Source organism: Polyergus mexicanus, unplaced genomic scaffold, assembly GCF_030449975.1.
Source record: "Polyergus mexicanus isolate NDT 795.1 unplaced genomic scaffold, iyPolMexi1.0 SCAF_18, whole genome shotgun sequence".
NCBI classification, from domain to species: domain Eukaryota; kingdom Metazoa; phylum Arthropoda; class Insecta; order Hymenoptera; family Formicidae; genus Polyergus; species Polyergus mexicanus.
The window spans coordinates 2,256,997-2,281,336 of NW_027223338.1; the positions used below are offsets into that span (position 1 = coordinate 2,256,997).

At 30.6% G+C, this 24,340-nt stretch overlaps 3 protein-coding genes across 6 annotated transcripts; 1 reads left to right on the forward strand and 2 right to left on the reverse strand.

The window, feature by feature from the left end:
* Positions 1–792: 792 nt before the first annotated feature.
* Positions 793–2,604, reverse strand: LOC138941143 (leptin receptor overlapping transcript-like 1). The gene is made up of 5 exons (XM_070310529.1): positions 2,546–2,604; positions 2,315–2,389; positions 2,032–2,230; positions 1,592–1,739; positions 793–1,357 (listed from the first exon to the last, which is right to left on the reverse strand). Exons 1-4 carry the CDS (start codon positions 2,584–2,586, stop codon positions 1,626–1,628), a joined length of 429 nt encoding a protein of 142 aa, XP_070166630.1. The 5' UTR covers positions 2,587–2,604; the 3' UTR covers positions 793–1,357; positions 1,592–1,625.
* Positions 2,605–4,954: 2,350 nt separating this feature from the next.
* Ter94 (transitional endoplasmic reticulum ATPase TER94) lies at positions 4,955–11,990 on the forward strand. The gene is made up of 13 exons (XM_070310905.1): positions 4,955–5,054; positions 5,937–6,296; positions 6,545–6,737; positions 6,809–7,043; positions 7,344–7,477; positions 7,555–7,803; positions 7,902–8,066; positions 8,149–8,271; positions 8,334–8,546; positions 8,615–8,923; positions 9,083–9,244; positions 9,625–9,779; positions 10,662–11,990. The coding sequence occupies exons 1-13, from the start codon at positions 5,038–5,040 to the stop codon at positions 10,750–10,752; spliced, it is 2,406 nt and encodes an 801-aa protein (XP_070167006.1). The 5' UTR covers positions 4,955–5,037; the 3' UTR covers positions 10,753–11,990.
* A 480-nt stretch (positions 11,991–12,470) lies between these two features.
* Atg18a (Autophagy-related 18a) lies at positions 12,471–23,356 on the reverse strand. Of its 4 annotated transcripts, none has more exons than XM_070310909.1 (11): positions 22,934–23,356; positions 20,784–20,866; positions 20,485–20,651; positions 19,991–20,185; positions 19,786–19,902; positions 19,542–19,696; positions 19,290–19,466; positions 19,079–19,186; positions 18,573–18,655; positions 17,328–17,390; positions 12,471–14,893 (listed from the first exon to the last, which is right to left on the reverse strand). In XM_070310909.1, exons 1-11 carry the CDS (start codon positions 23,020–23,022, stop codon positions 14,778–14,780), a joined length of 1,353 nt encoding a protein of 450 aa, XP_070167010.1. In that variant the 5' UTR covers positions 23,023–23,356; the 3' UTR covers positions 12,471–14,777. The 4 variants fall into 4 exon arrangements, with proteins under 4 accessions (XP_070167010.1, XP_070167009.1, XP_070167008.1 ...); XM_070310908.1 differs by having other exon boundaries at positions 17,334–17,390; positions 20,485–20,660; XM_070310907.1 differs by having other exon boundaries at positions 20,485–20,660.
* Positions 23,357–24,340: the final 984 nt, after the last annotated feature.

Here is a 24,340-nt window from a genome sequence, read left to right on the forward strand (position 1 = left end):
ACACACGAATCTTTAAAAATTTCTAAAAATATAACTTTACGAATACTTTAAGAATATATCTTAAGAAAAGAACCGAAATAGATTTCTCTATGATTATATTTGATCTTTGGTTTTAAGGAGATTTAAAGTAATTTATTCAATTAATTTATTATTTGCATAGGGATTTGGATATAAATTTGAATCTCTTCGCGCCATGATCCATATATAGAACATGATCGAATTTTTATTTATACAGATCCAATTTGATATTGAACCTATAAATATGACTAAAATATTTCAACGTACAAAAATATCTTCAAAACAGTTCTTGAAAAGTTCTTTTAAAAATCTCCACTTTTTTATAAAGTCTAAAATATATGCACGTATATGTGTAAAGGCTGAATAATTTAACACTAATTAAATCTAAATAACTATTATATATAAAATTTTGAATTTTCTTCTCATACACATTTTTTGAATAATTTGAATTATGAATGTTATGCCATTTGAAGCCGGAAATAATAATTCCTATATTGCGATCAAACTGACATCCAAGTTTTTTTTTTAACCCATATATATATAGGAATTATCATATTAGAAATTATTATTTCCGGCTTCAAATAGCATAACATTCATTATTCAAATTATTCAAAAAATGTGTATGAGAAAAAAATTCAACATTTTATCGATAATATTTCAAATGGACATATTTGATATTATATAAAAAAATAAACTTAATTTCTTTACAAATATTTTTTATTATTAGTATATATATAATGTGTAGTGGCTTGTAAAGCTTACTTAAAATAAAAAAGTATATATATATATGAAGAAACTAAAATAATACCGAATAAATATCCAATTTGTGTCAGGAACATTTCTGACTAGTTTCAAAGGTATGATTGAAAAGATAAGATGAAGTAATAAACTGTAGCTTTATTACCATTATTATTATTATTATTATTATTATTATTATTATTATTATTATTATTATTATTATTATTATTATGAAAGACTTAGATTAAATAAAAAATATTTTCATCATTCTCGCATTGTTGCGTTTCAGGTTATCCTGAATAGTCTCATACGAAAAATCTAAAACACCAAATGCATTCTTGCTATTTTGTAACTAGTGGAAAATCTGAGAAATTCCAATGTTTGTTTATCAATCGACAAATAGCATAGTGTCATTGACACGTTCTATTATTAGTGCACTATACTATTTTTTTTCTTGCAGCATCAATATAGAAGAGTATCCATATTAGATTTATATTATATAAATTGTGTATATAATAAATTTATAGCAATTTATAATCAGTATATAGCTTTCAGTCAGTGCACCGCATGATTGATTTTTTCCTTTAATCTCATAAAAAACCTGAAAGAATTTTACACACGCTATGATATATATTAATAAGAGTAATATATTCTTAATGAGTCACACAAGTCTTATATATAAAACAAGCTTTTTATATCGAGAATAAACAGGTGAGGTTTTAGAAAATAATGAATTTATTTCATTGATACTTAATGTCATATCAACTTTAGTATATATGTTTTAAATATATTGTTTTTTTTTTCCAGAATAAAAACCAATTGATACATTACTTACATTTTTATCATTATAAGTACGATGTAATAGTGCCTCACCACATGTTATAATCGGTATCATCTTGATCAAAGGTTATGAAAAATCCGACTAGAGTTGAATACACAACAATATTACCTGCTAATGTCAGGTAACAAGCTCCCCATTGTATCTGTAAATATAAATAGTCTTTATGTTTTAACTATTCAAAGAACCAAAGTACTCATCTACTCTCAATTAATAACACTTAATGAGTTGCAATTATTTTAACACAATTATTAACTGGAGATGTATTAGCTCTTCTTATCGATCAGTAACGAATTCACTCATGTTTAGAGAGACATAAAGTTTATCATACAAAGTTTCTGGATAAAATGTTGAGTTAACAATTAATATTGTGATAAATTTTTTGTATAAAAAAAAAATATATATGTAATAAAATATATATGAACAATATAACATACTACAGGCTGATCCACTGGAGATCGTGCCAACACGATTGGAAGAGCAAAGGATGATACCACAAATCCCATTGTAATAAATATTGCCAATTCTAAACATGGATTACTATTGCTTCCTGAATCATCTGTGTAACGACGTGCTATTATGGTTGGGATAGGTGCCAGTATATAGAACAAAACGACAAAAAATGGCCACCATACTCTAAAAATTGTACAAGTTATAATATATTACGTCTTAAGTTGTGCGTATTTAAGACAAATCAGTTAAATAGGAAAATATTCTTACTTGTATATTGGTAATGCACAGCCAAGAATGACAAATGTCATTCCAATAGAACCAGCAAATGCTAGCAGTACTAATCTGTAATAATTATATATTTTCTTGTTATCCTTGTATAATGCAATTCTTTCTTGTTAAACATCAAAAGAAATTTTGATTGAACTTATCTTATATTGGTTAAATAATAAATTGTAAGAAAAATTTTTTTTTTCCGATTGCTTATACAAACATACTTACGCTATTTTGAGGATGAACAAATCGTGAAGAGAAAATCCCATGAAATAAGAAAAAATATATAATTAATTATCATACATTAGATAGCACTAATTAAATTTATATATGTACAATATAATTGAATAAGGTATTATTGCATGTTCAATTTTGATTTTCAGATGTCTGTGCTGATAAATTTATCGTGCAACAATAAACGATCTGTGTTTTAAAAAATGAATAAGTTCATAAGTACAGATGAAATAGTATTACGATTTCCCTCCTCCCGCGTGCAAAGCTTTCCTGGATTATAACTTTCATTCGATGAAATTAGTATTAATACATTAAGGGAATCATAATAGACCCTTTTCCCGATCAATATTAAAAGGACGATACATTGCTCTTAAATTAAGTTACGAAATTTGACAATTAAGAAAATCATGTTTGTGCAAATGTCAAACAGTGACAACAGCGGAACGGATAAGGTTATGTTTTGATAATTGATATTGCGTCTTTCGCGCAAATTCTTCACGGGATGATGACATTTTTAAAGATTCTGTACGATAGCGACCGCCGCAAAAAAATGATTCAAGAGTGCACTAAATAACCTTTAATTCCGGCCATTGCAAATCGATTTGACAGGTGTTTATATTCTTGGCCTCTGGTTCTACGTAGATTATGCGGGACGTAAACTAAAGTCCCATACGCATTCGACAGCAAAAAGATATCGAAGATTTTTCTTTGATGAGTTTTGGAACGTTTCACATGGTCAGGCAATATAGGTTTTTTTTTTTTAGGGACGTTATACGCACAAATAATCAGGGTTGGGAAAGTTACTTTATAAAAGTAACTCGTTACCGTTACCGTTATTTTTTCTAAAAAGTAACTCGTTACCGTTACAGTTACTAAAAAGTAACGAGTCGTTACAATTTCCGTTACTTTTTTACAATACAAACTAATAAATTATTTGGCATAAGAAAAACTTTTAAAAGATTGTAAGCAAGATTTCATTCAAGGTTTATTACAAAATAAATGATTAAATTTTATCGAAATTCTTTATTAATTTTTAATAAAATTTGTTGCTCCATAGTATCATCATTTAAATGCCCTCTTTGTGCTGTTAATACAGAGCCACCGATGCTAAACATTCTTTCTACAGATGCACTGCTTGGTAGAGCTGTATTATATTTAATAAAAAGTTTTTTAAGTTTTGGATAGTCGTTTAACATTTCTATATTACAATTATTTGATTTTAAAAACCGTTGCAATTCTTCTTGTTCAGATTCATTTTGCACCGTTTTTTGCTCAAAAATGAAAAAATCATCGTGATCGTCAGATTTTCCAGCTTTTGAAGAATTTTCAGTTGATCGAATTCCCAATAAATCCTCCAAGTAATTTTCAGCACGTTTTCTTTTTTCTCCGGTTAACCAGTTTAACTTAAATTTTGGATGTAAACATGCTGCTATTATTATTTCTTCTGTTTCAAATATTGTACGAAATCTAAAATCAAATATAGTAAATTAAGCGACATTGTTTGTTTTATTGAAATTAATACTTTTGAATCAATAGTTTAAAATAAAATAATATTTTTCAATTAAATCCTTATTTAAAATTAAATAACATATGTATTAATCAAATTAATAAGTTACCTTTTATTTAAACCTTGCTGAATAGCTTCAACTAATGAATGGCAATCTATAAGGTCAGATTTATTGAGATTTTCTAATTTTCGTTGCAAGGTACTTAGAACTGGTAGTAAATGAGAGCTCTGCTTTTCCGAAAAGATAAAGCTCTCATTGGATATCGCGCGTCGCGTCATCGCACTGGTCTGCAAGAGCCATAAGTTGATCAATCACATTCAAGCATTTTTACAACATAATAAGAATGCTAATTGGTCGATTTGCTTACGGCTTTACGGTTAAGATAAAAATTTTATCACGCACAATAGCAAGAATAATATCTTAAATAAATCAAAAAATTTGAAAAAAGTAACGATAAAAGTAACTGTTAAATTCGTTACTCGTTACCGAAAAATGTAACGAAGTTACTTTTTCCGTTACAAATAAAATTTGTAACGCCATTACCGTTACAGTTACCGAAAAAAAGTAACTGTAACGGTAACGGCGTTACAAGTAACGCGTTACTCAACCCTGCAAATAATAGGTTATATCTGCGTACGGAACGCCGGCAACTTGCTGCGCCGCGAAAGATGACCCGATAGCCAATCAATTTATAACTTTTTCATAAGAGTTAAAGATTGATTGGTTATCTCGTTGTCATTTGCCGCTCGGCAAGCGTTGTCGCGTTCTGTGCGCACGAGCCTTAAGCACTGCAAATAGACTGAAGCTAATCACGTGGACGTTAACGTCACTCACGCATGCGCGCGGAAAGCCCTGCCAGTGGAATGTCTCGCGCTATCTTTCTACAACTGGACTAGCCACAGCCACAGCCACAGATCGAAAGGTGCCGACATCGAGTGTCCATACTTGTATTTCTCTACGTTGATCAAAAGTTAAACGATGAGTGATCCGAAAAGGTAAGGAAAAATTGTAAAAGTTTGGCGAGACAGTATACATAGGATGATTTTCATCATCGATTTCTTATAATTGAAAAATCGCAAAGCACATGCATAGGTAAAATGCAAAACACGAGACGACTCTCTCAATTTCACGATGTCATCATGTCGACGCGACGCTTTGTTTTCCTGAATATCTGCGTTCGTCACGGCCTGCATGATGTTACGTGTTATAATATTGCGCGACGAAACATGGATTTTACTCTGCTCGCACTTCCCGATAATTTGAAAATTATGATTTTTACTGACTGGCGAATCACGCTTATCAATTTTTTTGCCGATTATGGCTTTGTACGAACTAAATGACAAGAAAGAAATATTAACGATTGCATTAATGACACCATTGTACAATACGGAAATCGTTAATTTCATGTATCGTAATCTCTGATATGAAAATTATGATTATGGAGGCAAATAATTTTTACTATAATTTATATTTGTATTTTATGTACATTTAATATTATTTTAATAATATTAATTATTTTTTCAATTTCTATCAACATATTTTTAATTGAGAAAAAAATTTTTTGATAGATTAATAAAAAGAATTTTAAAGGTTTTCTTCTGACAATGATCTTTAAAATTGTTTTCATCAAAATTAACCGCATTGACAAAAGAATTCTATCTTTTATTTATAAGCGTATACTATGGCTAACGCCTAATAAAAAATTTTAAATATAAATTTATTTTTACTCGTAAGATATATAGAATATTATATACATACATGAAAAAGAATAATGTAATATATATTATAATAATATATCATGTATGTATGTGTATATATATTATTTTTATACATTAAAATCTATATTTGATATATAATTAATATTTTTCTGATTGCAGTGGTGAAGATTTGGCAACTGCTATTCTTCGTAAGAAGGATAGGCCAAATAGACTGTTGGTCGATGAAGCTATTGCAGATGACAATTCTGTGGTGGCACTTTCTCAGGCAAAAATGGATGAGTTACAATTGTTTCGTGGAGATACTGTTTTGCTGAAGGGCAAAAGGCGTAAAGAAACAGTATGTATTGTACTTTCTGATGATACTTGCCCAGATGAAAAAATTCGTATGAACCGAGTTGTCAGAAACAACTTGCGTGTACGCCTGAGCGATGTTGTTTCCGTTCAAGCATGTCCAGAAGTCAAGTATGGAAAGCGTATTCACGTATTGCCGATGGACGACACTGTTGATGGTCTTACTGGGTAAATTGAACAAAATTTAATTATCTTATATTTATATGTATGTTATGAGGCTTGAGTAATCAACAATTCTAAAATGAGATATTTTGAAATATCTAATTATTAGAAAATAATAATTGATTTTTTTATAAAACAATTTTTTTTGTATACTTTTAATTATATGATACAATTTTTCTAAATATAAGTACAATATATATATATATATATATATATATATATATATATATATAAATCCTATGCACTATTTACAGAAATCTATTTGAGGTATATTTAAAGCCGTACTTCTTAGAAGCGTATCGTCCTATACATAAAGATGACAATTTCATTATACGAGGAGGAATGCGTGCTGTGGAATTCAAAGTAGTGGAAACTGATCCAGGACCTTTTTGCATTGTGGCACCTGACACAGTGATACATTGTGAAGGTGATCCGATTAAACGAGAGGTCAGTAAAATATGTAATATTTTATAATATTTTCAATGTGGATGCAGAAAATAAAAAGTCTTTCTTTGTAGGAGGAAGAGGAAGCATTGAATGCTGTTGGTTACGATGATATCGGCGGCGTTCGTAAACAGTTGGCACAAATTAAGGAAATGGTAGAATTACCTCTACGACATCCATCTTTATTCAAAGCTATCGGTGTTAAACCACCACGTGGTATATTGTTGTACGGGCCACCTGGAACAGGAAAGACTCTTATTGCTCGTGCTGTAGCAAACGAAACCGGAGCATTTTTCTTTCTTATAAATGGTATATTATCTGATTGCTGCCAGGATAATATCACATAAATAAAAGGATTGACCCATTTAGGTTTTTCGTTTCTTGGTTTAGTTTTTAATTTTCTAATTCTATTACACATTGAAAAAGATTCAGATGAGAATCAAAACATATGTATTTTGTAACTTTTTGATTGATTTTTATCAAATTATATGCACATAACCAGATTTGGGTCTTTATAAGCTTTTATTATTTTAGTGATTTTCATCATTAGACCCTTAATTTTTGATTATAAAAAGTATAAGACTTAAAGTTTCCTCTTTTCTTGTATAGGTCCTGAAATTATGAGCAAGCTGGCTGGTGAATCTGAAAGTAATTTGCGGAAGGCATTTGAGGAAGCCGAGAAAAATTCTCCGGCAATTATATTCATCGATGAACTGGATGCTATTGCGCCAAAACGTGAAAAGGTTTGTCAAGTCGAACTTATCCTTTTTTTTTTTAAATGACATGTAAAATGGAAATCATATTTTTTCTTGATTTATAGACACATGGTGAGGTTGAGAGACGTATAGTGTCACAATTATTAACGCTAATGGACGGCATGAAACAAAGTTCCCATGTGATTGTAATGGCAGCTACTAATCGACCGAATAGTATCGACGGTGCATTGCGCCGATTCGGGCGTTTCGATAGAGAAATTGACATCGGTATACCAGATGCTACTGGTCGGTTGGAAATTTTAAGAATCCACACGAAAAATATGAAACTTGCCGATGATGTTGATTTGGAAGAGGTATGCATATCATTTATTTTCACATATTACTTCTAAAAGAATAAAATGATTATATTTTATATAGTTGATGCAATATAACAAAATATATATAAATTTAGATTGCTGCGGAAACTCATGGACACGTTGGCGCTGATTTAGCATCTTTATGTTCTGAAGCAGCTCTTCAACAGATTCGCGAAAAGATGGATCTTATTGATTTAGAGGACGATCATATAGATGCAGAGGTTCTGTCTTCTCTTGCAGTAACTATGGAAAACTTTAAGGTGAGTTATTATCTCTCTTCTATATTAAATTAATTCACGCAATTTGTGTAACTTTCTAAATGAAAGTATATTTCTGTTAAAGTACGCAATGACGAAAAGCAGTCCGAGTGCTTTACGCGAAACAATCGTGGAAGTGCCGACAGTTACTTGGGATGATATTGGAGGTTTACAAAATGTTAAAATGGAGTTACAAGAATTGGTGCAGGTAAGAAATGCGAAACATACGAGTTTTAAATGACACGTTTAATGTGTATTTTTATCATGCAGTATCCAGTGGAGCATCCTGATAAATTTTTGAAATTCGGTATGCAACCGTCAAGAGGCGTACTATTTTATGGTCCACCTGGTTGTGGCAAGACGCTATTAGCCAAAGCAATCGCTAACGAGTGTCAAGCGAATTTCATTTCTGTCAAGGGTCCTGAATTATTGACTATGTGGTTTGGAGAATCAGAAGCTAACGTTAGAGATGTCTTTGATAAGGTCAGCATTCTCATAATTTTTAATATATAATTAATTTAAGATAATTATTTAACGGTGAATTATTTCAGGCAAGATCAGCTGCTCCTTGTGTATTGTTTTTCGACGAACTTGATTCTATCGCGAAGTCTCGTGGAGGCACTGTCGGAGATGCTGGTGGTGCGGCAGATCGTGTGATAAATCAAATATTAACAGAAATGGATGGTATGGGCGCGAAGAAGAATGTATTTATTATAGGAGCGACAAATCGTCCCGATATCATCGATCCAGCAATTTTACGACCCGGTAGATTAGATCAATTGATTTATATACCACTACCAGACGAGAAATCCCGAGAAGCGATATTCCGCGCTAACCTCCGCAAATCGCCCGTAGCTAAGGTAATAACTCTAATGTAATATGCATAAATTTGTATAAAAAATACAAGTTCGACTATTTTGGAATGATATATATATATATGATGTTTATTGTTATATATTGATAATTTTACTTACGATTTTTAGTCATTACTTAAAAAAGAAAATTCTTTTTTTTATTAGGATGTAGACTTAAGCTATATAGCCAAAGTCACACATGGATTCTCTGGTGCTGACCTTACAGAAATCTGCCAGCGCGCATGTAAGCTTGCCATTAGACAGTGCATCGAAACTGAAATTCGTAGGGAAAAAGAACGAGCTAGTAATCCATCTGTTTCTATGGATGTAAGTATCTTAAAAACATTTTTTTTTTTATTTCGAAACATTTTTAAATTGCTTTATTTTAAAGATTCATTTTTGTTGTATCATTTGTATGAGTCATATCTGAATCAGCACTCGACGTATTGCTTCATATTAATGGTAGAGAGAATTTTGTTAGTCAGCTTTTATTTTCATGACAAATCTTATAATTATACAATATTTTCGATTGCAAGAAAAAAAGTTTCCCTTTGTGATAATAATAATTACCTTTTATGTAGCTCCAATATTAAAAAATATATGCAGTTATATATAAAAAGTAAAATAGTTGAATTCGGGTAAAAATAATTATCGATATATGTACATTATTCCTAAATTCTAAGATTTCTACTGCTCGCTTATTATAGATGGATGAGGATGATCCTGTACCAGAAATAACGCGAGCTCACTTTGAGGAAGCCATGAGGTTTGCGCGTCGTTCAGTATCTGACAATGATATTCGCAAATATGAGATGTTTGCACAAACGCTTCAACAATCTCGAGGATTCGGAACTAATTTCAGGTAAGTTTTTTAAAATTCTGATTTGCATATACAGGGTATCCCAAAGCATCTTTGATAACGCTCGTGAGCAAGTAGAGCACAGTAAATTGAATAGAAAAGTCCTGTAACATTTTTTTCTATAACGCTTAATAAAGGAGTTATTATTGAGTAAAATCTGGCCAATCTCAGCGTCGATCTTTAGCCGCGCGCCTGGTAATGTGCGTGAGCGCTTCGTCGCTAGGCGACGAACACTAACAGACGGGCGGTTCACTGACGTACGTCCGGCTAAAAGTCGGCGCTGATTGACCAGACTGATTGATTTTACTCAATAATAACTCCTTTATTAAGCGTACTACGTCACGAGCGTTATCAAGCGGGCTTTGAGACACCTTGTATATGTTATCGTAAATTTGATTACTTATGCATAATATTCGACAATTATGTATAATTACCAGCGATTTTGATATGTTTAATAAATTTTATATAATTACAAAATATATTTTATATAATTAAATATAATATATTCATAATTATAATTTAATTATATAAATATAATATATATATATATATAATTTCACAAATTTTATTTATATAAAATTATTGATAAAGAAGATTATTTTGATGAAATTTATCACATTAACTATCTGTATTGATAATTATGTATAATTACCGATAATAATGTATAATAATTAATTCATCATATTTACAGTAACATATACATGTGTGCAACAAATAACAGAATAACAATAATAAAGACTAAGGAATAAGGTTACTTATTCCTTAAAATTCTATGAATAGCATATACTTAAGATATAATACATAAACATGTATTCTTAGTAAAAAAGTTTATATATAGATTTTATCAATATACAAAAAAAAAGAAAAGAAAAAAAATATTTGCAGATTTCCACAAAGTGGAGCAGGCGGTGCTCAAGATAACACGCAAGGCGATCAAGCCTTTCAAGATGATGGGGATGATGACCTCTATAGCTAAGTTTTCGTTTCCTTATATGTCATTACAGTGAACATACGACAAAAGGGCCTGTTTGTTACCACATAATATTTTGCACAGGGATCGTTTTTAAGTGGTACAATTGAAAAATAAAGAGCGAAATATAACGAATGAAATAATGGAACTTTTGTATAAGATACAGTTTTGTGTTTGTAAAAGGGCGTGAATCCTAATCCACATAGTTGAGAATCAGTCAGATATAAAATATTGATTGAAACTACTTTGTCACGATTATTTTCGTGCCATTTAGCCAGTTTTATTTTAACGAAACTTTGCCTTTTAGCGGAACTGTGTTACCATATCAAATTATCTTTTTCTCTTAACCAAGATGGCAGCATCAAATATAATCACATCGTTGATTGGTAATTATATGAGACAAGAAGATTATAAAGTGATAAGATAACACTTTAATGTTATATATGCATATATATAGGAACATACATGTTGCAATTATCATATATTGCATATCTAATCTATTGCAACTTTATTATAGAATTTTATATATATGCATTAGCAATCATATATTTTACAATATTATTCGCTTGTTAGGAACTTAAATCAGAATAGACCCTTTTGCTGCATTATCACTGTACTCACTCAGAATACATTCTGTTGTTTATATTTACAAATTGCAGTAATATAAAAATTTATGCCATGTCGAGATAAAATTGTCATAATTGATAATTATGTATGTTGACGATTTTACAAATATTCCTTAATAGTAAATTATCCATATACGACCAAAAAGCCTTTCTGAATCTCATTATTCGGATCATGCAATTATAACCATTCGCAGTTTTATAAACATTGAAATATCTGATAAAAATTAAGCCGAATAAGAGATTATTATAAATACAACTCGGATAAAAAAGAAATGTTCAATTTTCTTACGAGACCGGCAAGTTTGTTAATACTGTTACGTAATTAATCATATGTGGTTGAACATAAGTTCCAACAATAGAATTATTAAAAAAGAAGTGTAACATACATATATATAAAAATATAAATCAATACATTGCTATTAGAGAGAAGTTCTCTCTAGATAACGACTGATACTTAGTGCGACATTTTTCGATCTTACCATTTTCATTAACAAAAGTAATATTTCAGATTCAGCTTATAAGGAAGTAATTTTTTTTTATACGTATTATTAACAAAATTGCAAGATAATTTAATGCCTATTTTAATCTATCTAAAAAATAAGAAAAAGAAGAAAAGAAAGACTCTAATCTAATAAATAATATAAAACACCAAAAGAAAAAAAGAACCAAGCGCAGTTGTCTCATTAGTCCGTTTCTTGTTTTTTATACTATCTAAAAAAGCTTTAAATTTGTATTTACAATATATATTTATTTAAGCATTTTTAAATCGCTGCTTTACTTATCTTCATTAAAATATCGAGCTTTGCACACATCATAGGAATGTTAATTCAAATGTCAAGAATATCTTCGGTAGAAAACGTAAAAATTCGCTTATTTCTTTATTTGGAAACTTGTAATGATTATTTCACATATCTCTTACGAAATAGTATTCTCAATGAAATAATATCAGCACAAGTTTCCATATTAATATAAAAAATTATGATAATGCAATTTTCAATAATAAAATCACAATCGATTTATAGAAAATTGTCAGCAGTTTTATTAATACAAATAAAAATAGGATGTTCAACCAATCGTAGACAAGGAAACAGAGACTCAGTATTTTATTTTATTTTATTTTTTTCTATTTTCAGACCAGCACAATCACGTGTATTAATATGAAACTTCGTACGCAATGACGTTCAAAGCTTAAGCCTTAGCATGTTCATATGTACAATTGGTTATAAACCAATGCATTTATTTATATCTTTATAAAAGTAAGATTATTTACCAAATAAAACTCGTTAGTATAAAACCGCCGTAACGACATAACACATCATCGATCTATGATACTGACATACTCACGATCGCGCCTTATACTTCAATTCACATAAAAAAAACTTTCTATTGTAATCAGATATATTATAAGATACATTAAATTACATGCAATATGCTACGAAGAATTAGGAAAAAAAAAACGCGTCTGTACTTTACGTAATTATATAACGATAAAATATCTTCGCCAGCGCCAGTGTCGTCTTACATTCTGGTAAATTGGCACCGATCAGAGAAGAAACTTTAATCACAATCAAACTCGAGTCGGTATTAACACAAGTTTATCGAAGGTTCTCTGTTCCTATTATTAGTTAGCTATTTATACAAATTACAAATATGTCATGATAATTTTCAATAATCCGAAAAAGCGCTAAAGGAGACTTATTGCACATTTGATACAATTACATATACATAACATCTGCCTAATATAAAGCATAAGATACAGCATGGTAATGTTTGATAATAGATATAAAATTTTTATTGAATTTTAAAATTCAATATTGTAGTAATCGACAAATATCCTGTTGATATGATAACTTGTCTAGAATTATCTCAAATTTTTTAAAGAAACAAACTGGAATGAACTTTTCTTCTCACGGTTTAAAATATCTCATTTGTTTATCATTTGTCATCACTTATCTCACAATTAACATGTAAAAATTGAAGTGTTTTCGAATTTTAAATGCCAACAAAGTATGACAATTAATATTTTCGGTAAGATTATATAACCTGATCATTTCTTCCATAAAAAGCTAACATATGTCGAAAGATTTTTTACGTTTTATACAAGAATTGTAACTAAATCTCATCATTCAACAGTTTTCCATATTTATAATCTTTGCATTTTTGTCTGAAAAGAAGATAAGCTTTCTTTGTTGAACACAGAAAACAATGATTCTATCACCAAAAAATATAGTAATCCAATAAAAAACGTGCAAAGAAGTAAATGTGAATTATATTTAATGTTCGGACATATTCTAAATTTCGCGAAAATTTATTCGACCATTTGTATAATTTTCATATGATAGAATAAAAAGCAGGAAATCAATTCTATTGATTTTTAGACACAATTTATATAAATAGAACGAACAGGATAAAAATTTATTTACATGTTTCACACATTACGAATAGATACGTCGGCATTGGAATGAATTCAACTTGTCGCTAACCGTTATTATGGATTTGTAAGAAAGGTCAACTCTTTAAACAGGGCATATCCGTTTACGTCATATCAATTATTTCAACAGATATTTTCACATGTTGATTTTAATAGATCGTAGTTATCGTTTTTCGATCCGTTTAATACAGGCATGACACTTGTTAAAATAAACGTAGAACAATTTACGTTGATTCGTGGTTCACAATTATTTATCGCTGAATTATGTGTAAGAGTAAAATTTCGAAATTAGAAATACTGTTCCGAGTGTCTTAGGCTATGTAGAAACGCATATTTTTTGTACAAATATTTGTCTATATAGAATTGTAAAAATAACTTTGCTGGCACACAAATGTGACTTTTTTTGTGGTCTAGTTTACACCGATATACTTTAATACGTATTGCATATATTTCTGTGTAAAAGATTTCTTGCCCCGTAATTCTTATGACAAACGCTTTAGAATCGTTATCATTGGATTACTATATTCTTCGTACGATATTACATTTGTTCGGACAAATACGATATTTGAGTAACGAATAATGAGAAAAATTTTGCTTAATCTGATAGCTCAATAATATGACCGAGAGTGTCACCTCAAAGGCATTTCCACTTTTCTCCTGCAACATGCATCGATTTTTCCAAATTATTATATAAAAAATCGATTTTTTCGACGCTCTTAGCGACGCATTTCATTTAAATCTTTAATGCGTATTTTAGATATGTAACATTCTCGGTAATATCGCCTACAGATTTAGTTCTACTGAACTTGAAGTACTGGATATACGGCCGTCTGTGTAAATACTGGACATCTGCACTCTGTGCCCTTTTTGTCCTTTTGCTCGTCACGATCGTTGCTCTTACACGGTTTTCATATCTCCGCTTGTTTTGAGCTTTTGATATGCCTTAATTGCGTATGTATACGCACAAATTACGCTCAGTCTGTCCTTTGCGTGACAGGTGGAAATTCAGTATCGTCGTCCAGGCGAAACGGACCGCTGCCTTTCGGTGGGCTTTCCGTTGCTGCTATCATCTCCTGATACTTCTCAGACTCTACAAATCCATTTATATTCAAATTATAAAGTTTCTTCATCTTCGTATTATTTCGGAGCGGATATAACGATAAAGATGTATACAGACGATTAGCGTTCAATGATATATGATATATTTTATGCATTCAGATATATGTATACAGTGTATTCGAAAAGTCCCGGACTACCTGTTTTTCTCGGAAAATACGCATCGAACAAAAATTGTATGGTTTCGAGGGGGTCATAGATGATACCATTGGTTTGACCTTGAAGAGTTATTTGAAGGTCACATTTAATTTTTTAAATGGAATATTATATTTTTTATTGCATATTCGTGTAGCCCATTTTGAGAGCTTTCCAAAACATTATGATAAAGTATTTTTTCATTAAGTACTTTTTGAGTTATTTTATATTTTAATTTGACAAATTTTGATATAAAAATTAAAATATCTCGTAAAATATTTAGTTTTCGATAATCTTACCGTAATACTTTTATGTACAGTATAATGAGACAAATCAATTAGTGTAAAGAAAAAAACAAATAATTGTTTAAAAAAATACATTGTAAATAATTACATACTTTTTCTTAAAAACATTTTTTTTTATATTAATTGATTTTTTTTTATATTAATTGAGTTGTTTGAAAGTATTACGGTAAGATTATCGAAAACTAAATATTTTACGAGATATTTTAATTTTTATATCAAAATATGTCAGATTAAAATATAAAATAACTGAAAAAATACTTTACTATACTGTTCTGAAAAGCTCTTAAGACGGGCTACAAGAATATGTAATAAAAAATATAGTATTTTATTTAAAAATTTAAATGTGACCTTCATGTGACCTTCAAATAACTTTTCAAGGTCAAACCAATGGTATCATCTTATGGCCCCCTCGAAACCATACAACTGTTGTTCCAAACATTTTTTTGTCCGATGCGTATTTTCCGAGAAAAACAGGTGGTCCGGGACCACCTGTTCCTTTTCAAACACACTATATATTCCCGAATGATCCTTTTCAGTGTAAATTCAATCTTCAAAATCTATGATTTCAGGATTAGAATACAAGCGCTCTACGAATCCGAATACTCGGGAATCATTGTTTTATCTGAGTGCAAATAAAAAATATTTCATTGACCATTGTCTCACGTCACATTGCCGTGAAATACATTCACCAATGAATTTGTTTATGATATGAAATAATGATGGCCTTTAAAAAAAAAAGAAAGAAAAAAAAAAGAAAAAAAATCATTTAATTCGATATTATATACATTATTGTGTTGTATGTGATATATATGAGATATTAAGTAAAATTTCTAAAAATTAATAAATTATATATATGATTATCAATTATAATTATGTGACGATTGTTTTACGGACATTCGTATGTGCATATACGACATATTATTTTGTCTTTTGCAAAAGGCACTTGTGCGTACTCTTGACGATATGTGAGTGTTTTCTTACACGTCGAACAGTAGATACAAGAATATAAAAATAATAAATAATAAAACAATATTAACAAGACTAAAAAGATTGGCTGACAGTAAAATTATATTATTATTTTCTATGATTCTGCATTCAAGTTATTTAAGTAATATGTAATTAAAAAAAAAAAGATGTGTATTAGTACATTTTTTAAAACTTATATTCAATTTTATGATATTAATATAAGAGAAAAGAAGAGAAAAGATATTCTCTACTTTTTTCTTATGATTTTATGTCCTATAATTAAGAACTGAACTTAACATATAGAAATAATACCATTAACAAAAGTACGTCATACATGTACTCTTTGATTGGTGTGAGTAAGATTGTTCTTAGAAATATACATCGCTATTACCTGCTGCCATATAATGAAGGACACTATATCATACAGTCTTCATGTTAGTAATCAATATATACAATTGTTAATATTATTATAATAATGGAATGTCTCTATGAGGTAGTTTCTTCTAGAAATAAACTATTTCTTATAGGAATTCTCAAGATATTTCCTAATAGTATGTAAATGCAATAATTGTTATATATCTGCTAGCCAGTAAAACAATTTGCATACATGCATAGTGGTTTACCCCGAGAATATAGACTAGTGCCGACATGCATATCCTGTACACATATTTGATTATATATATGTACACACACACACACATTTTTCTTAATTTGATCAATCTGCAGAGTTAATAAGCGTAAGAGACTTGTACTATCATTTATAATACGAAGTATAATAATATATAAATTGTTTATATTAACAAAAAGATATAGATCGTGTGAAAAGGCACATTATTAGTCAGCATTGCTCTCATTCTTCATTTCGCTGCGTGTACGTATATAATAAATGTGCGAACGCTGGTAGTGAGGCATATAGAAAAAAGCTCTAGAGAAGAATTAGACATCTCGTGTACGGAGAATGAGAGCGAAAAAAAAAATCGAGGGACAGAATAGAGGACATACCAGTACCTGACATGGAGTCTGGCGAACGGCCACGCAACACACCCGCGTAGCTATTTATGCAGGCTTCGGTGGATATTAAAAAGAAAAAAATTACATCAAGTAAGGTCAACTATCGGGGTCCCCACCCCTCCCTCCCCTGAGCCCCTGAAGAAGTCAGGCTTATTTCATTTATAAAGGGGCGAGAAGCGAGAAAAAGAAGATATTGTGTAAAATAAATTATTAAAAAAAGTAAAGACGTCCGGAACGCGTAGTTCGCACACACGCATACACACGCACACAACTACACACGTATGGTACATAGCTAACAATATAAGCGTTTTTTTTCCTACTGAATCAATTTTAACAAAGAGATGCTACAGCGAAATCTCTAGAATCTAGAAATACATGAAATAACAATTTGTCTATATTACGGGATAAAATATATATAGCGAAATTACATGGAAGCTTTTGTAAAAATATTTACATTAATAATATTTCAATTAAATTCAAGAAATAACATATAAGCACCTGCGCAGTAATTAAAGCGCATATTCTATTATAAGTAAAAAAAATCTATTAATATACATGTATACATATTTTTTACTTATAGTAGAGTACGCACTTTAACTACTGTGCTGGCTCTTGTATGCTATTTCTTGAATTCAAATATATTATTTTATTCTAATGAGCTTATACACCTTTGCATTTTGTTAGATACTATTTCATTATATATTATTTGATTTTTATACTATTTTAATTTATACTATTTTAAATATCGTATTTAAAAAAAGAAAGTGCAAATACATATATTTTTATTGAATTTTTGCTATCAACAGATTATTTTTAATTACTATCTGTGAATGAAAGAAATAATATTTTTCTTTTTACTCATGTTCAATCAGATGTATTGTGTATATGATTTGATATATTTATTATAGTTTTATGGCATAAAATATTTATGTATCTGCCAGTACCAACTGTATGTGCGTGTGTTATGTATGTGTGATATGCCTTGAACAGAGAAGATATTTACTATATTCTGTTAGTGAATAATTGCAAAACTTATCACAAAATTGCAATTTTAAATAAGATAGACGAAAGAAACTCTGTACACATTCAAGCGTTTTATACTGGATATACGAGAAGGAAAAGTTTTGCATTATATACTTTTATCTGTCAAATTAACTGTCGGTAATGTATCTTTATCGTCAACTCGCTTCAACTAATCTACTTTAAAACTAACAGTCCAATAGTGTCTCTTCATACCTGTATTTGTACTATTTGCAGTAGCTACTGCTCCAGAACTGGAACCGCCACAATCTGACTCATCTCGATCCTTATCATCTAATCTGTGAAAAGTGCAAATAAGATATCTATATTTTAGTTCACATCAATATATTAATATTCCTTATTTGAGAGTTAAAAATCACGATTATCATTATTGCAATATAAATTCAGGCTTTAATCTTACAAATGTGAAATTTATAGCTATTATAGTGGAACTTCACAAAATAATCATTATGCGTAACATAAAAATGAAGAATTACGTTGTATCAATTTTCATATCAAATCGAAAAGTTATTCGTTAACAATGAGTTTAGATATTAAATTCTTTTTTTGAAATTGTCATTTTATGTTTTGCAAGAATTTTCAAAATTGTAACATTTTTAGTAGGCTACACAAGCGCTCGCTTTTGCAAGAGAGTCGATTTATTGAATGTATAACAATATATTATTACTATGACATATTATTATAACGATAATATTACAAACCTATGTTGTTTTATAAGGGCACAACATCCACTTTCTGTTAAATCTACAGAGTAGACATACAAGTAACCATCGGCACTAGCTACTAACAGTTTTGGTACTTTGTGCGTTCTAAAACATAAACGGAATAAATATATAACGATATAATATATATAATGGATTAACACGCAATATATACAAACTTAAAATAACACACGAATTTTTAAATACTCACACAGTAATGGCACAGACATTTTTTAATCCTTGAAACGGTAGATGAACGCTAGCAAAAGCACGTCCTTGAGTAAAAACGTCAGTCACTTGCGACGGCAAATACGTAGCTGACGCTGTCACAGCCTTCGTAAAAAATCCCATCCAGGTTTGTGCTTCCTCTGCAGTTTGTTTATTTGGCCTATAAATGTGACATTTTGTTTATAATAAAACGATATTTATATTGTAAAAGAAATATGCTATCAACGACACTTACGTTTCCTTTGGTTCCTCCAATTTGAATATATGCACAGTTTCTGTATTACTAGAACAACAAAGCCACATAGAGTCCATACTAAAAGAAAGACTATTTATCGTGACGCATCTTTTAACTCCACGTCGAAATTCGAATAATTTTGTACCTTCATGAACCTGTAAAAACACGCCATGTTAGTAATTATTAACAATGATTAAAGAAATAATGTAGTCATATATATTATTATATTTAAAATTTATTTTACATCAAAAACTCTAATCACAGTGCCCTTCTCAGAGGCTGTTGCCACTTTGGTACCAGTCGAACTAAAAGCGATTGCTGCCAATGGACTATCATGTGCGGGTATCATTGTTTTGGCTTGCTACATACATGTAAAAAAATTATATTAATACCTAATTCTAATACATCAAAATTTCCATTAAATTATCAGATTCAATTAAGATACATACAAGATGGATTGCATCAAATATTTGCACTTCTCCGATCGTATTCGAGCCTGGATAAGCTAAATAACAATTGTCACTATTTGGCGAAAGGGTACAAAGGCCTGTGAGATTAGGTGGAGTATCACGAATTGTATGCAGCACTTTCATATCTCGTATATTATGAATGTATAACGATTCTTCCAGACATACCACCAATCTCTGAAATTAATAATATTATTTTTTATATATTCATAATTATACGACAAACCATTAAACACATATTATTTTACAGTATCAAAGCTTATTTACTTCACAACAAAATATTATATCAGATTGAATTTTTGAACATACAAAGTATTCTTTTTTATATTATATAGACAAGATCTAAGTAGCAAAAAATTCATATTAATATATACGCCAAATATAAACTTGTTTTCGAGTTATAACTTTTTATGTTTGTAGATGCAAGTATGCGTGATATTAGCTCGTTAATGCAAACATAACTTTTGATAACTCACCGCTCTGTTGAGTTTCACAGCCAAAATCGTATTTGAGTAACTATAGTTGCATATTTCTGTTCCTTTCCTAAAGTGGCATACTGTCAGCGTACGAGGGGATTTAAGACTAACAATTGCCACCAAACTGCTGCTAAATAACCGCTCGACAATACATATATCCTCAAATTCTGTATCGTCTCAAAAAAGAAATGAAAAGACACTAATTAATAATATAAGAAATTTCTTTTCAAAGAAACATTAAAGCATTCGCAACATTTTTATCACGCGTATTGATAGAATATAGAAAAACAAATTATTACCATTTTCGTATATTTTTTCAAGATGGCCAGTAGAACTGATAGAATAAAGTTTATATCCTGACTTTGATCCTACTGCCAAAGATCTGAAAAATGTTCAAGTATTTTATCAGAAGAAAATATTGAATAGTTTTTTGTATAAACAATCTCTTTTATTTAAAGATCTGTGACATAGAACATAAAATTCGCGCGTTTCGTGCATGTTCTTTGTTTGTTTATCTTTTTGCTCGTGCGCGCGAGTATCGTGTATATGAAATAAAAATAACGGAGCCGCCGCGAGCGATGCGCAATTGTACGAGGATCAGGAACGAGGTGAGGTCCTTGGATAAAGCAATGTGAGTAGAAAGGGCCAGACGGACGAGGAATATTTTATTTTTATTCGTAACGCCAGGGTTGGGAAGTAACGCGTTACTTGTAACGCCGTTACCGTTACAGTTACTTTTTTTCGGTAACTGTAATGGCGTTACAAATTTTATTTGTAACGGAAAAAGTAACTTCGTTACATTTTTCGGTAACGAGTAACGAATTTAACAGTTACTTTTATCGTTACTTTTTTCAAATTTTTTGATTTATTTAAGATATTATTCTTGCTATTGTGCGTGATAAAATTTTTATCTTAACCGTAAAGCCGTAAGCAAATCGACCAATTAGCATTCTTATTATGTTGTAAAAATGCTTGAATGTGATTGATCAACTTATGGCTCTTGCAGACCAGTGCGATGACGCGACGCGCGATATCCAATGAGAGCTTTATCTTTTCGGAAAAGCAGAGCTCTCATTTACTACCAGTTCTAAGTATCTTGCAACGAAAATTAGAAAATCTCAATAAATCTGATCTTATAGATTGCCATTCATTAGTTGAAGCTATTCAGCAAGGTTTAAATAAAAGGTAACTTATTAATTTGATTAATACATATGTTATTTAATTTTAAATAAGGATTTAATTGAAAAATATTATTTTATTTTAAACTATTGATTCAAAAGTATTAATTTCAATAAAACAAACAATGTCGCTTAATTTACTATATTTGATTTTAAATTTCTTACAATATTTGAAACAAAAGAATTAATAATAGCAGCATGTTTACATCCAAAATTTAAGTTAAACTGGTTAACCGGAGAAAAAAGAAAACGTGCTGAAAATTAGTTGGAGGATTTATTGGGAATCCGATCAACTGAAAATTCTTCAAAAGCTGGAAAATCTGACGATCACGATGATTTTTTCATTTTTGAGCAAAAAACGGTGCAAAATGAATCTGAACAAGAAGAATTGCAACGGTTTTTAAAATCAAATAATTGTAATATAGAAATGTTAAACGACTATCCAAAACTTAAAAAACTTTTTATTAAATATAATACAGCTCTACCAAGCAGTGCATCTGTAGAAAGAATGTTTAGCATCGGTGGCTCTGTATTAACACCACAAAGAGGGCATTTAAATGATGATACTATGGAGCAACAAATTTTATTAAAAATTAATAAAGAATTTCGATAAAATTTAATCATTTATTTTGTAATAAACCTTGAATGAAATCTTGCTTACAATTTTTTAAAAGTTTTTCTTATGCAAAATAATTTATTAGTTTGTATTGTAAAAAAGTAACGGAAATTGTAACGACTCGTTACTTTTTAGTAACTGTAACGGTAACGAGTTACTTTTTAAAATTGGTAACGAGTAACGGTAACGAGTTACTTTTTCGAAAAAATAACGGTAACGGTAACGAGTTACTTTTATAAAGTAACTTTCCCAACCCTGCGTAACGCACGTTACCGCACAATTGATCGTAATGTTGACGTAGAGAGAAAGTTGATCTCTTGTTAACGCGCAATTAATCGGCGAAAGGGGGGGGGGAAGTAACATATGACCGCGGACAACAAAAACATTGAGACGCGAGGAAAACATGGAGCGCGAAATCGCGCGACGCGTATAAGTTGACAGCGAGGCGCGGAGTCATGCGCGTTATATCGACAGATTATTGAAGAGGAAAGAAAAACGCGTCGATGACGCGTGGAAACGATCGAAACGGAAACGGCGAGGCGAGGCTCGCGGGGGTTAAGGATAGAGACAAATGAAAATGCGTTGCGGGATGGGACATCGGTACAGAGATTTTGCTAGATACGAACGGGGGGGGGGAGGGGAGGGACAAACTTACGTGCAGTCCTGATTGAAGTTAACAAAGTACGGACCATTACTCTGCGTGTCGGACGTCGTGTCGGACGTCTGATTTGTTGCGAGGTTCATTAGTCCTGATATGCCGTATTTTAGCCCCTGCGTTAATACATCCAGGTTGATCTGGCGTGAAATCTCGCATAAATCGTACGAGTAACGCGCGTACGCGAACGCTCTCTCTCTCTCTTTCTTCTACGGCCGTTTGCACGGCGTGGTCCTTATTCTCTTTCACTGTCTGTCTATCTCTGTCTCTCCAGCTCACACTCACTCTCGCACACGGTAATACGAGAATCCGCTCGTTTGATTACTGGTTGATTGGCTGGTTGGCTGGCTGGCTGGCTGTGTCCGATGTTGATCGACTCCTACAAGTGACTGTGACTGCACTTTGCTATCGTTCCATATTGAACAGCTGACAATCGCAGCTGTGCCTGAAACGATGGAACGTGAAACATTAGTTCGCGTTCCACGCATTCCGCGCGTTCCGTTGCTATGGCGACGCTCTTCCAATAGTGTTTATTTTTTCGTTTGCGAAAATGACCTTTACGTCATGGGAAATGCTTTATTTCCTCTATTGTTTAGAAATTTGAAAAAAGAAAAAAAACCTTCACGATCAACATTATAATATTTATATTAATATATTATTAATACGCAACGATTTCTGATCATCCTAATTACAGCACTAAAGCTTGCAACAACATTGCTGCAATATTGCAATATTGCATATTGTAGTTTAATGTTGCAGAAATATTACAAAGACATTATTTTACAATATAAATTTAGTAATGTTACAGCAACATTTCAAAAATATTCCAAAGAAAGTATTCGATAATCGCTAGTTCATTCGTTTACCGCTATGCGGCGCATATTGCGCTATCTATTCCGCATTTAACTTTTAGTCACGATGATTATATAAAGTTTACAAAGAGCGACTAGTAAGATTAAAGATATAATAACTATTTTTATTAATTTAATAACTACTTTTAATAGTTTTCATTCTTAGTATAAAATCAAAAATTTGGTAATAATTTTTTAACATGCAAGAGATACTTCAGATTTTAATAAATAAATTTTGAGATTATACGAAGACAAGAGAGATGTGAAAAAACTTGTATGCGTAAATCCACCACAATCTTTTTGCATATCTGAATATTTCGGATACAAAGAGATTGTGAATTTACAAAATTGCAAATTGAGTTTTTTCTTATTTCTCTTAGATAATATTCTTTGTCACTGAAGAAAGTCGAATGTGTACCGAAAAATTTGCAATTTATAATTTCGTTATTATTATAATACAGAAAATCTATATACATACTAAATCCTGATTCTTATATGCCTAATTTCTTATTATTTTTTTCATATGTTAAAAATGTCCATAAATATGCATAAAGCA

Coding starts and splice junctions, on each gene's coding strand:
- LOC138941143 (XM_070310529.1), bottom strand. CDS start 2,586: ATGGGATTTTCTCTTCACGATTTGTTCATCCTCAAAATAGC. Junction 2,231..2,314: donor TGTGCATTACCAATATACAA/GTAAGAATATTT, acceptor TACAATTTTTAG/AGTATGGTGGCCATTTTTTG. Junction 1,740..2,031: donor CTCCAGTGGATCAGCCTGTA/GTATGTTATATT, acceptor TTATATTTACAG/ATACAATGGGGAGCTTGTTA.
- Ter94 (XM_070310905.1), top strand. Junction 7,478..7,554: donor TTGCGCCAAAACGTGAAAAG/GTTTGTCAAGTC, acceptor CTTGATTTATAG/ACACATGGTGAGGTTGAGAG. Junction 8,067..8,148: donor TAACTATGGAAAACTTTAAG/GTGAGTTATTAT, acceptor TTTCTGTTAAAG/TACGCAATGACGAAAAGCAG.
- Atg18a (XM_070310907.1), bottom strand. CDS start 23,022: ATGAACCTCGCAACAAATCAGACGTCCGACACGACGTCCGACACGCAG. Junction 19,187..19,289: donor AATGTCTGTGCCATTACTGT/GTGAGTATTTAA, acceptor TTTATGTTTTAG/AACGCACAAAGTACCAAAAC. Junction 17,391..18,572: donor TGCAAATAGTACAAATACAG/GTATGAAGAGAC, acceptor TATCCACCGAAG/CCTGCATAAATAGCTACGCG.